This window comes from Capsella rubella, unplaced genomic scaffold (assembly GCF_000375325.1).
Source record: "Capsella rubella cultivar Monte Gargano unplaced genomic scaffold, Caprub1_0 scaffold_2, whole genome shotgun sequence".
NCBI lineage: Eukaryota > Viridiplantae > Streptophyta > Magnoliopsida > Brassicales > Brassicaceae > Capsella > Capsella rubella.
Genome location: NW_006238922.1, coordinates 11,430,255 through 11,445,403, shown reverse-complemented (window position 1 = coordinate 11,445,403; position 15,149 = coordinate 11,430,255). Strand labels below are relative to the sequence as shown.

The following is a 15,149-nucleotide window of genomic DNA, read 5'->3' as shown; positions in this document are numbered from 1 at the left end:
GGGAAAACGAGATTTTATGATTTTGGCGGGAAAACAAAATTTTATGATTTTAGCAAGAAATCGTTATTTTGCGATTTTGGTAGGGAAACAAAATTTTGTAGTTTTGGCGGGAATATAAGATTTTGCGGGTTTTTTAATTTTTATTAGAAACCATTATTTTAAAAATTTTACAAAAAAAAAGTTAATAAAAAATAATTATAGTTATAGTTAAATGAGGGTATTTTAGACTTTTGTAATTTGATAGGCACTTTGGTGCATCCAAGCTCATCTTTCAAACTCATCCAAAATATCCAGTTTTTCTGGATGAGTTTTATTTTGCATCTAGATATCGCATCTAGACGCGTTTCTTAATTTGATAAAAACGAACAAAAACTGATAAGTGTATCTGGCAACTGCGTCTAGATGACCAAACGAACAAGGTCCTATATGGAAATAAAAGTTGTATTTAGTCTCAAGGAGTGGAGAAGGGGTGCTTGATTTTATTCTCCCTACTTGGAGTAATGACACAAAGAGCAATTGCTGCAGATGGAAGAGCGTTGAGTCATGGATTCCTCTGGTCCTCACAATGTTCATCGCCAGAGTCATCACATCAGTTCTGAGTCAAAATTGTAAGAAAACTGAACATCAAATCCTTGTATTGAATTTTTCTTTTTATTTTTGTAAACGATAAATAAGCTAAAGACAGATGTAAGAGTTTGAACTCGTGGTCATTGAAACATAAAGTAACTTTGATGTTTGCTCTATGGTGTATAGAAGGATATGTTTAAGTAAATAGAATATGAGGACACTCAGATACAATCCGTTTGTTACCTTGTGTCTTCACAGGAGATGGTTCAGTCTCTCTGTAAATAGAAGCGTCAGGAGCAGAAATAGAATTTGGATGTTCCAAAGCAACTAGTGAAAGGTTAGCTGACGATCTATCTTCACTAAACGTTGGACTGGATTTTAAAATGTAATGATAAGGGAAATTTCCTGTAGGGAGAACAAACATCAAAGTTACTTTACCAAACCGGAATTTAAGTTTCTCCTGACAGCTGCAAAATCCAGGAAAGGAAGCCCTAACCATTGTATCTCTCTGTTTTGTACTTGGCTATTTTTTTGCTCTTTGAAAGTAAAATCAACTGTGTGGAATCAAAGAGAAACCAATTGGTAGGCAGCAATCACTGATATTTAAATAAACTAACTTCAAAAACTGTTAAAACGATTATGATTGTTTTCTACAAAAGACCTTGACTTGTCTTACCATACAATTCAGAATCAACGATAGTGATCATTCACTTTACGCATCTCACATAGTGTTTTCATTAACTGAGACTTGGAATTTTTCTAAATTTACAATCAATTCTTGTTGACTTCTTATTACCTTGGAAGTATTGCATTGACCTCGTTGGAGAAGTTTTTCTTGGGTCAATACTTGATATGGGTGACGATATTGTTGGTGCAGCTACATGGATACAAAAGCTGTGTTCAGAAAGAAAAGACTGCTTTATTGGAGCTCAAGCAATACCTGATCTCAAGGAGTAAAGAAGGGGCCTTCGACCATGTTCTCACTACTGGAGTAATGACACAAAGATCATTTGTTGCTGATAAGATTGAAACCTATGAACTCTTCTCTCTTATCCTCTTCTCACTGCACAATACAATCACAAACCCTAATTAACAAGGTTGGAGTTACAATTCTCTAACCTCATCTTCTAAGAACAGAGCATGCAAGCTCTAACAACTCACAATGATGATCACGCAGGATAATAATAACGATCCTACTACATATCTATTTATACTCTTTTCCCTTCTCATACTTCTCTTTAGCTATTAACACGTGCATACTCTCCCACATACGTATCACGAGGGTTTAATTTGATGTATTCAATTGGCAAGGATTTTTTTTTCTGCATCAACAGAATTGCAAGGTAAGTCTGCACAAATCTTTTACTTTTGCATTCAGTCTAATACCCGTTGAATTTATGTGAACAAAATTTTTGCACTGGTTACCTTAGGGATTTGCGAATTGAAGAATATGGAAGAGCTCATTCTTAGTTACAATTATCTAGGTCTTGAATCCCTTGAATACTTATCGTTGTTTGATAACAACTTTGAAGGCCACTTTTCTATTGGTTTGCTCGCCAACCTCTCAAAGGTAACAGTGCTGAAACTTTCTTCAAAATTTAACTCACTTCAAGTAAAGTCTGAAAGTTCTTGGATCCCAAAATTTCAGCTGAGTTTTATAGCGTTACGATCTTGCAACTTGGAGAAGGTTCCTGATTATCTCCTACACCAGAATGATCTGCGCCAAGTTGATCTCTCTAACAATAATATTTCTGAAAAGTTTCCTTCTCGGCTGTTGGCGAAAAATGCCAACCTCGAAAGTTTGCTTCTACCGAATAATTCCTTTACGAGCTTTCAACTACCAGAAGCTCCTCACAATCTGCGTTTGCTGGATGTGTCAGTTAATGAATTCAATCAGCTCTTTCCAGAGAACATTGGGTAGATACTTCCTCGTTTACAGTATATGAATCTATCGAACAACAGTTTTCAAGGATATCTGCCATCTTCTATTAGTAACATGGAAAGGATTGAATATATGGATATATCTCACAACAAATTCCATGGGAAGCTAACGAAAAGCTTTTATAACGGTTGTTATTCTTTGGCAATATTGAAGCTTTCACATAACAAACTAAGTGGTGAGATTTTTCCAGAATCAACAAACTTCACTAGCTCGTGTATCTCTGCTGTCTGTGGATAATAATCAGTTTACAGGAAAGATTGGACGAGGTTTGCGGAGCTTGGAATACTTGTATATGCTTGACATTTCGAACATCAATCTCACTGGTGTTATTCCACGTTGGATTGGCACACTTCCATCCTTGTATGCATTACTGCTTTCAAACAACTCGTTGGAAGGTGTAATACCCGTTTCCTTGTTCACCACTGAAAATCTGAAGGTATTAGATCTCTCTGCTAATAATTTATCTGGGAGCATGCCTCCATACCTCAGTTCTGCATATGGGCCAACGTTACTCTTGCAAGACAGTACTTTATCAGAGGTTATTCCAGAAACATTGCTTACACACGTCAGAGGTACTTGACTAAGGAGCGGTGAGATCCCTGTAAAGCTTGGTGATCTTGTGCAACTACTTGCTCTCAATCTTTCTCACAACAACTTATCAGGTGTGATACCAGAAAGCTTCTCACGTTTGGGGAATATGGAAAGCCTTGATCTTTCCTTCAACCAAATACAAGGCAGGATCCCACCACAACTAACAGATGTTAGCAGCCTAGCTGTGTTCAATTTCTCATACAACAACTTATCGGGAGTCATTCCACAGGGAAGACAGTTTAACACCTTCGACACCAGCTACTTAGGTAACCCTCTTTTTTGTGGGAAACCAACCAACCTAAGCTGCGACAACAATAACAACAATAACTATACCTTTCAAGAACCAGATAATGGAGTGGAATCTTATGAAATCACAATCGACATGATATCTTTCTACTGGAGTTTTGCTGCTGCCTATGTGACCATACTCTCGCCTCACTCTCTTTTGATTCTCCTTGGAGCAGAGCTTGGTTCTACATAGTTGGTGCTTTCGTCCTCAATGTTAGGAGTTTCTCGAGGTAAATCACTGCAGGTGCTAAATGTTCCTATGTATGCTAGTTTCATTTTCGTCCCCATCTGCTGTTCTTCTTCTCAAACCTCTTGCTTGTGTTACGGTTCCTCTGTACTTTTTTTGTCTTTGAATAAATGTGAAGTCTCAAGCATATCTTGGAGCTGCTTTGGGTGTTGGTTTAATACATAAATCTAGCATGAAACAATCAGACTAGAAAAGAGTAAACAGACCCTAAAAATTAGATAATAGATGCAGAGAATTTCCCATTAGTTGTCTTTCTACTTTTATGAATTCTCTTAATCTATATCGCTTTACAGTTTTTTTCCAAGTATCTCAAGAACTTCAGTAATTACATAAACACACCATATGATTACTATCCTGTTGTAGAATACAAAAGATCCCAAAACAAGCATAAGAATCAGCAAGAAAAGAAAAAAAGGCCAGTGTGAAACATAACACAGTAAGAGTTAGAGAAAGAAGAGAAACCACTTGTGTGTATATTGTCTTCTTCAAGAGACTCAGCTACTAGTTAGCAAAAAGCGTTCGTCGCCTTCCTGACTTTGCTTGCAGACGGCTAGTCTCTGTATGCACAATTTCATTAACCAGATCCTTGAAGAGAAGCCTCTCCACATCCAGCACCAATCCTGAGATTTCTCCACTGAAGTCTGCCCAGTTCCCAGATCGAATAGTCACATCTTCAGCAAGTACACTTTTCAAGAAGTCATCTTCTTCCTCCAATAAGATGCTTTCTGATCTCTTTGTGGCTTGCTTTTGTAGTGTTTCTACCGCTGAACACAGTTCTTTCAGTAGTTGTTGCGCACTCATGGTTTTCTTAGTCATCTTCGCAGATGACTTCATCAGTGGATTCGTCGTGGCTTCCACTGAAGCTAGTTTCTCAACCAGAATCTCATTAACAGTGTCAAACACAAGTTTTCGGTTGAGCTTCTCATTTTTCAGAACCTTACTTTCTTCTTTGTGTAACAGATGCATAGTGCTGCTTCCCTTTGTCTGCTCAAGAACAAAGAACAGCTCGGGATTGATTGGGTGTCCAGAAGGGTGTAGTTGAAACGTTGTCAATCCTGAGCCAAGGTCTCTGAGGAGAAGACCCGAGGCTAATAGAATCTCAGAGATGTATCTATGATCAGTGGTAGGATCTGGGTTCTCACAGAGCGATGCAATATAATCTTGGCTGGCTTCATCATGGCTAGAGTTCAATCGTCTGAGCTTTTGAACCAAGTGCTCAACATTCTGAAGCTTCTTACGGTTTATCTCAGGTGAAAAGCTTGATGTGGTTTCTGAGAAACTGTAAGCTGGATTCCACTGGTCCTCACAATGTTCATCACCAAAGTCATGGGCAACATTACCTATCACATGATCAGTTCTGGGTCAAAAATTTAAGGAACTGAACAGCCAATCCATGTATTGAGAAAAAATTGTAAAAGGGAAACTTTCCCAAACTAAACAAGCTACAGGAAAATGTAAGGGTGGTCATAGAATCTTAAACTGACATTGATGTTTGCAAGTTCTTATACATGCCAATATTCTCAGAGGTTAATGACCACGAGGACACTATAGACAGAATTCTTTTGTTACCTTGTGTCTTCACGGGTGATGGTTCAATCTCTCTGTACGTTGAAACGTCAAGAACAGAAATAGGACTTGGATGTTCCAATGCAACTACTGACAGGTTCGATGACAATCCATCTTCACTAAACCTTGGACTGGATTTCTGCAAACACAAAACAAAACTTGTGAGAACTAAGTAAAAAACTTTTCACACCATCGGCTTCAGTAGTTACAAATGAGATACAAATGAGAGTCAGAACTCACATTCTGCATTAAGTTAGAGACTACAGCTTTGGCTGCCTCGATTACAGATGGACTTTTACCACCATCGGCTTCAGTAGCTTTTTCTACACGAGCAGAGGCTTCTGTTTCTGATTGAGTACAAATGTCATTACTTGACGTCCTAGATTCATTGCTTGCTTGACTAAGTTGGTCATCATTTTGCTGCAAACTCTTCTGAGCCTTGGGTCTACGTCTGCCACCAGGAGAAGTAGATTCCACAAGTTGTTGGTTTGACAGTTTCCTTGATTTGCTAGAATCAGGAGGGGTTGGTGGCCGTGAACGTTTATCATACTCAAGCTTCTTCTGCTGTAACCTTGGACTTACAGATCCTGAACTCTTTGAAGTACTTTCTTTGGAAACCTGCTGAGGCTTTTTTGAAGAAGATCGCACACTCCTGCTGTCAGATTTCTTATCGAAAGAGCTAATACAGGTATCAGCTCTTCGGTTTCCAGGACTACGATCTTTTGTCACCCGTTTATTACTTGCTGAAATTTCTTTATCACTAGGTTTTTCTCTACGGATCTTATTGAGGCCAGATAGGCTGTGAATGGGAATAAGCGATGACGCAGGAATACCAGCCTTTTCAACAAGCTTGGCAGGTTTCATAATCACAATCGGGGATTGATATACCTGGTTAGCTGAAGATGAAGAAGACTGGACTCTCGTTATGGATGGCATTGCATGATTGGAAGCTGCAGAATTGTCTCTTTCATAATCCTTTTGAGCTGCAACATTTGAGGATTGTAGTTGTTTCTCAGTATCCAGGAAACCCTTTGACTGCATAGACTCTAATATTTGTTTAAGAGCTCGCAGATCTTTTCCCGAATGTTTGAACTCAAGATCATTCAATCTACGCTCCATTTCACTGTACACTGTAGGAGAAAAATTAGGTGCCTCATACGGCTTTGCTTTCACAGGCATGCTAGCTTGCTTTTGCAAAACTCGGTTTCTATCAGCTTGTTTCCATGGAGCTGGTTCAATGGGGAATCTTGTATTTGATAGAGGTTTCATAACAAAATCAGAGTTTCTCCATCTTGGAGAAGCCGGGTCCTTCCCCAAGCTTCTTGGTGAGCTAGGAGAAAAACGAATAGCACGGTTCAGATTTTTCTCCCTCAATGATCTTGAGAATGGATCGTCATTTTGCTCAAAGATGCTGGTTTTGTTAAAACCAAACTGATGAATGTCTCTACCCAATGGAGATCCCGGTAATGTCTCCAATCCCATGAGCTTTGCAACAACACTGGGAGGCCGTTTCTTGCTGCTGCTTGAACAGCTTTCACTGAAACTTTCAGAAAGCTTACTTGATCTAGGATCAACACCGGAGTTTTGCATCACTCGATCTCTACTATCCAGTGAAAGCCTAGGCAACTCTTTTTGCTTCTGTCTGGATTTCAGCGTATCATGAGAATCAACTGAGTAACGAGGTGCATCTTTCTTGCCAGTCTCGTTATAATGCTGAGATGTTTCTCTAAGTTTTGCTAGAACTCTGAAGGACTCATTGAGATCCGCGGGAGTTGATTGCTTCAAACCATAAGGCCTTGGAGAATCCTCTCGTCTACTGTGTCTAGCTACTTCTTCTCTTGTCATTGGAGTCTTAATCAAAAGCCCTCTGGCTTCTCTGTACATTGAGTCTCTCACAACATCTCTGAGGTCAAGTCCCAGATGTGAAAATCCATTCCCTTCAGTCATCTCAGGATCACTTGTAGGAGATTCTGGAAAATTGACTCGGTCATATGCAGAAGCTTCAGGTAGAACTCCTCTGTTGAACTCAGAAGAAGATGGAGAGGACGAACATGAAGATGAGAAAGAAACCCTCGATGATTCTGTTGAAATCCTTTGCTTCTCTTTCACATTCCCACCATTGTTTGTGTCCTGAAATGAAATGCAACCCTTAGGATCTTAAAGAAAACCACTGGTATATGTTTGACAAGGGAACTAACTTACAGTTTCTTTTTGTTGATTAATTGTATCAACAGATTCAGATTCTCTCTCGTAGTTGATGCTATTAGCATTGCCATTACCTGCAACAAGTACATAAAACAAGCATGAGCATCATATCTATTATCTAAACTCCCAAACAAGGAACACCAGATAATGCATCCAGAGAAACCATTAATAAAAACCTATACCAACCTGTTAGTCAAACTTGAATTTATCACATTTGGTTGGAAACTTCATGAGCCTAAGGTTAATAAAAGTCAAAATCTACCAAGAAAAAACAGGCCAGAAGGGAAACTAAATCTAACCAAAAGATCCGGCAGATCAACACAACTGAGAAAGAAAGGAAAAAAAAAAACCTTAACTTAGATCTCAGAAACTGGAACAAGACCTGGTTAATGAAAGAATTACTACAATGGCAGATGCAGAGACAAAACAAAATAGAGAAGAAGATACAAAAAGAAAAGTAAAAGACATGAATTAATAATTACATACATGCTGTAACTACATACAAGTCAACGACTAGGAGACACGAACCATAGAGATCAGAAGAGAGTGTTTAAATGATCAAAATATAAATATTAATTATTTACCTAAAGTAAGGCTTTTACGCCGGCCAGTGAGAACATGGTGACGATCAAAGATTTGAAAAATCCCATTCATACAACCAATTTGCTTCTTCAGATCTGCACTATCATCTGCCAATGAATGCAGAAGCTTCGCCGCCATTTTCTATACAATCACAAAAACAGCCAATTCTCCGGCGCCGGAACTTTCTGCAGAAAGATTCAAAAAGACTTCTCCTTTTCTTCTCTTTTTGGCTTTGAAAGCTTCCTTATGTGATGTGTGTTCCCCTTTATTGATTTCCGAAAAACCCAAACTTTTTGCACCAATGATGCGTTTGCAATAATTTGGAAGAGATCACTTTAAAAGTTATCTTTATATTTACTTTCTCTCTATCTCCATCATCAAACAGTAACCACCATTAACATCATAACGAGAATGACGCACCTTCCATATTCATATAACTCCAAAAGTTTAGCCTTTTCTCTTTGTAGAAAACTTGAAACCCGTTTAAGATTTCAAATCAGAACCCCCCAATTGTATTTCTCCAGCTTAATTAAAGCTCCCTCAAAAAGATCCCAAATTTACCACCAAAAAAGAAAAATCTAATATGTTCAATCAGAGTTCTAAGTCCCCACACTAACAGCAAGCAACCTACGGATCTGTAAAAGGAGATAAAGTTTAGGCCTTTTTTACAAACCTAGATTCCACTGTAGAAGACAAAAGGAAAAGGGAAGAAAAGATAAGAGACCCTTTTGGTGATTAGATCCAATCTTCAATAAACTAAACCATAAAGAGTAGATAGAACACAGTGTGCCCCTTTTGTCTGAAAAAATATCAGTCCTAAGACACAGAATGTGAGTTAGTGAAATCTACAGAACAGAAGCAATGAAAAGAAGAGAGTTGCAGAAGAAGAGAAACCGCCAAATCAAGAGGAAGAGGAAGAGAACAGAATAAGGGATTAAAGAAAGGAACAAAAGAATCTCTTACAGATCCAAGAAGAGACTAAATGTTCCTCTGTTTTGTACTCACTGGTAACTGCTCAGAGAACAAACCGGAAAATTCAGCCACATATTGGCTTATTGGAAAATGGAAAGGATTCTTTTTTTTTTTCTTTTTTTCTTTTTCTCTTAAGTAAAAACGTTAGCAAAGAAAGATTAGGTTATCTTTATTTATTAGAAACTTATTAAAATGAAAACAATAGAGAGAGAGACATTGGAGAGGGTGTGTGTGTGTGGAGGTACAGAGACTCTCCATCTCACGAAAGCATGTGAGAGAGAGTAGATCTTGTTTTTACTTCTTCACGCATGTGACCTCTGTGACTCTGTCAGTCAGCTCATCAAACATATCCAGAGAATGAATTCATTTTTCTTTCTTCTCTCTTATGTTTTCTGTCACCAAATATATTAAGATCCTGGATTTGATACTTGAATTACAAATCATCATATATATATATTGTATCTTTGCTTCATTATCACACCAAATACACAAATTTTACATTACTATAATCATCATCTTATTAGTAAGGTTTATTTGCATTGAAGACAGTAAATATTCTTCTTGTGTGTTAAAAAAAATTGTCGGCGTGATAGAAATAGTAGTACTAGTATATCACAAAACTGACGTTAACTCTTGACTTGGATAAAAACATTTTCACCACCATTGAAATGAAATGTTATTTAATCCAAAGTTAGATATGTGAAACTTACTCAGAAAAAGTATCACGATGTTTTGGTCTTTAATATTTGCCGGTGAGGTCACGGCTGTACAACATTAAATACCATTCGCTTTAGGTAGGGAAAACAAAAACCAAACAAAATTTGCGTAACCAAGTGAAAATATAAACATATTTTTCCACATAATTTTCACTAAATTTATATTTTTTTTTCTCTTTTATAGAAACTAAAGTCATTTCTGCATCTTGTGTGTCTATCAAACGAAGACTTGTCATTTCTATTATGTTCCCCCTTTTGCTTTCTACTAGTTTCTCACACGTCGAGTTTTATCATATCCATCAACACACACACCTTATTCTTGTTGTTCTTTTTTCTTGTCATTTTCTACTCATAAATTATTTTAAAAAAAATTGACAACCACTTACATTCAATTTATGTTTTGACTTGTCTTTTCTCCAATTTCAACTTGTTACTTTCGTATTCGTAGGTGGCCGTATACTATCGAGTCTAGTACGAATTAACGGTACTTTTCTTGAGGGATTCAAAAATAAACTAATGGTTAACATAATATACTAAAGCAAATTATAATTCTAGCTAGTTTGGAGCCACGAAAGAACAAAAAGATTAGGTGGTGTCTCGAGCTCCAAAGTTGAGAACATTGTTTATATTTTTTCCTCATAGTGGAACTCTTTCTTTTTGCATGGAAGTTGTTAAAAGCAATGTTGAGAATAAAATAGTTGATACTATTAAAGAATGTATAGTAAGAAATAAACTAATGGGTGTGTGTGTATGTATATATATACTACTTGCAAAACAATACTACTAGATGCTTTAGTAGTTGCGTTGCCGACAAGAATTATTTGGACTTCTAAAATCTATCTCCTCCACATTGTATTTTTAGTTTTGACTCATTTATATATTTTGTGATTTTTTTGGGGGAACAATTCTTACTGAAATTGTAGCATTTTCCCTACAGAAATGGTACCAAAAAAAAAAAGATAAGAAAAAACGTTTGGTAAAAGAACAAAAATATATAGAAAGACGTCAAAAAAAAAAAAAATTGGTAATGAATCAATGAGAGAAATAAATTAAATAATTAAGGGTTTGGTAATATAGCAATTTAAAGAAGTAAATTACCTCTCCTGAATTTTTCTTTCTCTCTACTTACTTTAGCATTTACTCTTTGTCGTTGGATCCAAACGTAGTATATGCATAGATCATAGATGTATCCATGGTATCAAAATTTAACGATTTCCCAAGCTACACATGTACACTATTGTCTACTGTTATATTATAAAGTTAATAATGACATCAGTAAAGTTTAAGTGGTCTTTGGTCAAAGATTAAGAATGCTCGCTCAATCATCGAGGCACATGGTTTCACGCTGTTAATGATTTGTCAAAAACACTTGTAATCATCGAATTTTTGTCTCTTTTAACTTGTGTACTAGTAATCTTCTGTGCATTGATCAATGGTTGTTGCATTAAACTACTATCATTACAATGACCAATGTCAAACGTAATCTTTTTAGTTGGTGAAAAATGAAAATTGCATTAGAGATTTAAAATCACAATGCAAGAGAGAGGGAAAGACAAAAACAAAAAATTATTATTTAGTCGTGCACAATCGTCGCATCATAGTCCTCATATAAAGCAGAACTTATTGCTTAAGAAACACAGACTCGTTTATTATGTGAAGACCTTTAATGCATTTAATATTAAGTCCCACCTGTAACGTTTCTTCAAATGTAATTACTACCCTTACTACTACTTTGTAATCTGGTGATTGATTTTGTGTGATGTGTTAGTGTGTCATATATAAAAAAAAGGTAAAAAAGTAAACAATGCATCTCTCTTGCTTGCAAATCGAGACCAACTACAACGGATATATAATAGCAAAAGGGGAAAAGCTGTTTATATTGCAGAACTTCCAAATACAAAACAAGAAGAAGAAAAAAAGGCCTCAACTTCAAATGTTGGCTTCTTCCACTCATCATTCATTTTCTTCAACTTTGCTATTAAACCAAATTCTATCTCCAGCTACTACTTAACTGAATAACCTCACAACAACAACAAAAAATCCTTCAAGCTGGTAACATTGTTACGGTTTCGGTTGTTGCGCTGCATCTGCATCATCTTCCGCAGCAGCTGCCCCTTCCTCTGTTTCAATCCAAAGAATGAGTTAAGACTTATTACCCAATAGTTAAGAAGGAACTGTTTAATCATGCCTATTCATGAATCACCTTGCTTTTGTGGCGATGAAGCTCCTCCAAGATCAGCTTTAGCAGCATCTGTTGAAATCTCATTTCTCGATGGCTCTACATTCGCCTCATCATGAGTATCCGGCAATGGCTCCTTGTTAACAATCCCCTGCAAAATATTCAGTACATAAATTCTGAAACATTATTCCAAAATAGCTGAAGCTGTTGTAGTAGATAAATGTCACACCGTATCGAGCTGAGAAGCATCTTGATCTTTGACAGAGTTAACAGCAGCGGTTTCTGCCTCCTGTGGTCCCACCATGCTTACACTAGCATGGAGAGTGTCAATCATGGGTACGTTCATATCATTTGAATGTGCAACCTTCTTTGGATCAGCTTGTTTGCTACTACCAGCTGCTGAATCCTTGCTCAAAGTTCTTAGTATCTTTGCTCTATGATCACAATCTCCATCAGATGTAGCAGGCCTTTTCCTGTTAACAATCACAAATCAGCCATGCTCTCCAAGAAGTGGGCCAAAAGAGAAAATTTAACCTGAGAATAATAATAAACACTTGCCTGTTACTGAAGCGAGGATCTTCCATTTGAACAGAGTTTGAAAACAAAACACCATGAAAAACCTTTCCATCAATGATCGTTTCTATAGTGTAACCATGAGGGTTACTTTGGGTAAGCCTGCCTTGAAACATTGGTTTTCTTTGATCATTCGAGCCAGTCTTCAAAGGGACATTCTCTCTTCCTACAGTCAAACCATATATCGAGTAAATGCTACATTTTTTGTTCTTACTCTAATATTACTAATGTAGGAGAGCAGACCTTGGTCAATGTTGGCTCTGGTCACAGCTAATTTCTTCCCTTGGCATTTTAGCTTCATTTCTTTCCTAAGAGACAACCTCCTAAGGTTTTGATCAAACCGGACATCGTACCCACCTTCTAATAACCATACGCAAAGAAGATTAGCAGAAGCAAATTTGATGTAACCAATACAGAATATTAGCTACAGATACCAAAGAATCGCAGTAAAACTGAAAAGCTGTAACAAACCTGTGTGTAAATAGTAAATGTCATCCAACGGCTCAAGATTCTTATTGCACCCACCGAGAAAGAAAAACGAACCAGCTTTATAAGGATCTAAACAAACCGCTGCACAAGAGAATCTAGCACATGGCCCTTCTTCCATGGCAGCTACCTTGGACCATACACCCGTTTCTTTATAGACAAACCAACAATAATTAGTTATGACGCTATCAGAGACTATCGAGAATTAAAGGCTTGTCATTAATGAAGGTCTTTACATACCCAAATCAAGGACGTATAGATCACCATAAAGATTCTGTGAATCCGTAAACCCTCCAAAAACAAATAAGTTCTTGTCTAGTGCAACAGTTACATGACCGGCTCGAGGTGTTAACAACTGTCCTGAAGTTTTCAGTTCCTTCCATACAAATATATCTGAAAGTAAAGAGCCAGAATATCAGAAGACATACACACAAGCACTAAACACGTAAAGAATGCTTTCTTACCTGTATCAAGGATATGAACATCGGAGAGATAATAGTCATCCAAATCTTCACCCCCGACTACGATGATTTTGTTCTTCCACGTTGAGCAAGTGTGGTTATCTCGTGCAGAGGGGGTTTTCCCGTTTGTTACAGCACGTTTCCACACGTAAGTTTCTAACAAGATTAAAGCTGGTCAGTTACATGCATGCCTCCATGGAATTGACAGCAAATTTTCTAATTAATCCAAATAAAATCGATAAGAGTAATGCACATTGTGGCTAACAGAAACTAACATCCAATCTGTATGTCAATGCTCACACAAGGAGTCAGCACAAAAAGGCTCATTCTTTAATCTCTCTCAGATTCCATATCAGTTAATCACAGATGCTATATGAAGAGTATTAACATGGAAGCTAAAAAGTAGCCTAAGCAGTATACCTGTGTTAAGTATGTAAAGGTCATTATAGAATACTTCATCATCCGAAGCAGGAGATTTCCCACAGCCACCAAATATGAAAAGACGTTGGTCAATTAGCGCGGCACTATGAGCCTCTCTTGCCCCGGGTCCCTCACCTCTAATATCCGGGCATATCCAAGTATGTGAAGCTACCACACATAAACGAAAGAGAAACAAGCGACAGGAACAGTTAGCACAAGCATTTTCTTGATCTATTTAGACAACGCAAGAAAAGATAGAAGAGCTTACAAGTATCTAGGATGTGCAGATCCTTGAGATACTTGGTCCCATCAGTACCACCAAACACAAAAAGGTTATCCCCAACAGTAGTACAGCTGTGACTGTCCCTCGGGCAAGGTGGTACGCCACGGATTACAGGCTGAGTCCATATCCGCGTTTCTGCAACAAAATTGCCACATACGAGAACAAGGAAGATTTTCAAAACAGGACAATCAAGTAAGTAACCACAAAACATCATTCCCAACTTCCCAAGAGATGAAAGGATCATATCAAGAACGGTATAACAAGGAAAGAAACAGTAGATATGCACTAAAGAACAAAGATCAAAGATTTGAAACAAAATAGGATAATGGGGTCTACCGCACAATCGAACAAATGACAAAGACAAACCCTACAAAATTTGAACAAAATCATCGCTACAGAGATCAATCAAAAGGTTGAGACTTCTTTTTGCAAAACCACACTAGGAGGATCGACGATCTTAAGAAGAAGTAAAAAAGCCGACATTTTACACCGGAGCTAGCAACTCACCAGCGTCGAAGACATGGACTTGATTGGTTAAGCAACCGTCGCGACCAAAACCACCGAAGACGTAGAGAAATCTACCTCCTTTAATGGCGTTACAAGTGTGCCCCCATCTCTTCCCGGGGCCGGAGAAAGAACCACCGAGACCCACTTGTTGGACCCTCTCCCACCTCATTTTCTTGGATGAAAGATCCTTCCTTTGCGTTGAGAAAGTGCGGGAAAATTAAGGTTTTTTGGAAAAGGAGCTAATAAAACTGAAAGACAAAGAGGAAATCCAAAAAAAAAACACTCAAAATGATTCTTTAATGCTAATGGCGATACACAAGATTTATAAAGGTGCTTCTCCCTTTCTTTGGTTTTAGGTTTTTTCTAACAATGGTAACCGCAAAAGAATAAAAGGAACAAATAAAAAGAAATCTTTTACCGAAATTGAAACAAGGTGAGACAATGTTTCTGAATACAAATCCAATGTGACCAAATCTTTTTCTTTATATTTTTCTTTTTATGTGGGAATTCTATTTCTGTTTAAAGAAGCCATTAAATCGAATAAAAGTAATGATGTCAAGTTGT

General features: G+C 37.4%; 2 protein-coding genes and 1 pseudogene across 3 annotated transcripts; 1 reads left to right on the top strand and 2 right to left on the bottom strand.

The window, feature by feature from the left end:
- The first annotated feature begins 1,887 nt into the window (after nt 1-1,887).
- On the top strand, nt 1,888-3,741 carry LOC17894803 (annotated as a pseudogene).
- A 120-nt stretch (nt 3,742-3,861) lies between these two features.
- Nucleotides 3,862-9,184, bottom strand: LOC17895672 (protein LONGIFOLIA 2). Its single transcript, XM_006300322.2, has 5 exons — nt 7,991-9,184; nt 7,404-7,480; nt 5,442-7,331; nt 5,205-5,340; nt 3,862-4,975 (listed from the first exon to the last, which is right to left on the bottom strand). The coding sequence occupies exons 1-5, from the start codon at nt 8,124-8,126 to the stop codon at nt 4,137-4,139; spliced, it is 3,078 nt and encodes a 1,025-aa protein (XP_006300384.1). The 5' UTR covers nt 8,127-9,184; the 3' UTR covers nt 3,862-4,136.
- A 2,282-nt stretch (nt 9,185-11,466) lies between these two features.
- LOC17896110 (tip elongation aberrant protein 1) lies at nt 11,467-14,919 on the bottom strand. 2 transcript variants are annotated; one of them, XM_006302025.2, is made up of 11 exons: nt 14,586-14,919; nt 14,064-14,213; nt 13,796-13,963; nt 13,379-13,531; nt 13,155-13,307; nt 12,900-13,064; nt 12,672-12,788; nt 12,414-12,594; nt 12,085-12,328; nt 11,880-12,006; nt 11,467-11,796 (listed from the first exon to the last, which is right to left on the bottom strand). In XM_006302025.2, the coding sequence occupies exons 1-11, from the start codon at nt 14,752-14,754 to the stop codon at nt 11,738-11,740; spliced, it is 1,686 nt and encodes a 561-aa protein (XP_006302087.1). In that variant the 5' UTR covers nt 14,755-14,919; the 3' UTR covers nt 11,467-11,737. The 2 variants fall into 2 exon arrangements, with proteins under 2 accessions (XP_006302087.1, XP_023643710.1); XM_023787942.1 differs by having other exon boundaries at nt 12,672-12,785.
- Between the last annotated feature and the right edge of the window lie 230 nt (nt 14,920-15,149).

Excerpts from the sequence above, each read along its gene's own strand:
- LOC17895672 (XM_006300322.2), bottom strand. The coding sequence starts at position 8,126 with ATGGCGGCGAAGCTTCTGCATTCATTGGCAGATGATAGTGCAGATCTG. Across the intron at positions 7,332-7,403 it reads TTAATCAACAAAAAGAAACT|GACACAAACAATGGTGGGAA; the intron begins GTAAGTTAGTTC and ends ATTTCATTTCAG. Across the intron at positions 5,341-5,441 it reads TCTCTAACTTAATGCAGAAT|AAATCCAGTCCAAGGTTTAG; the intron begins GTGAGTTCTGAC and ends TTGTGTTTGCAG.
- LOC17896110 (XM_006302025.2), bottom strand. The coding sequence starts at position 14,754 with ATGAGGTGGGAGAGGGTCCAACAAGTGGGTCTCGGTGGTTCTTTCTCC. Across the intron at positions 13,964-14,063 it reads TCTGCACATCCTAGATACTT|CTTCACATACTTGGATATGC; the intron begins GTAAGCTCTTCT and ends TATGTGTGGTAG. Across the intron at positions 12,007-12,084 it reads ATGCTTCTCAGCTCGATACG|GGGATTGTTAACAAGGAGCC; the intron begins GTGTGACATTTA and ends AATATTTTGCAG.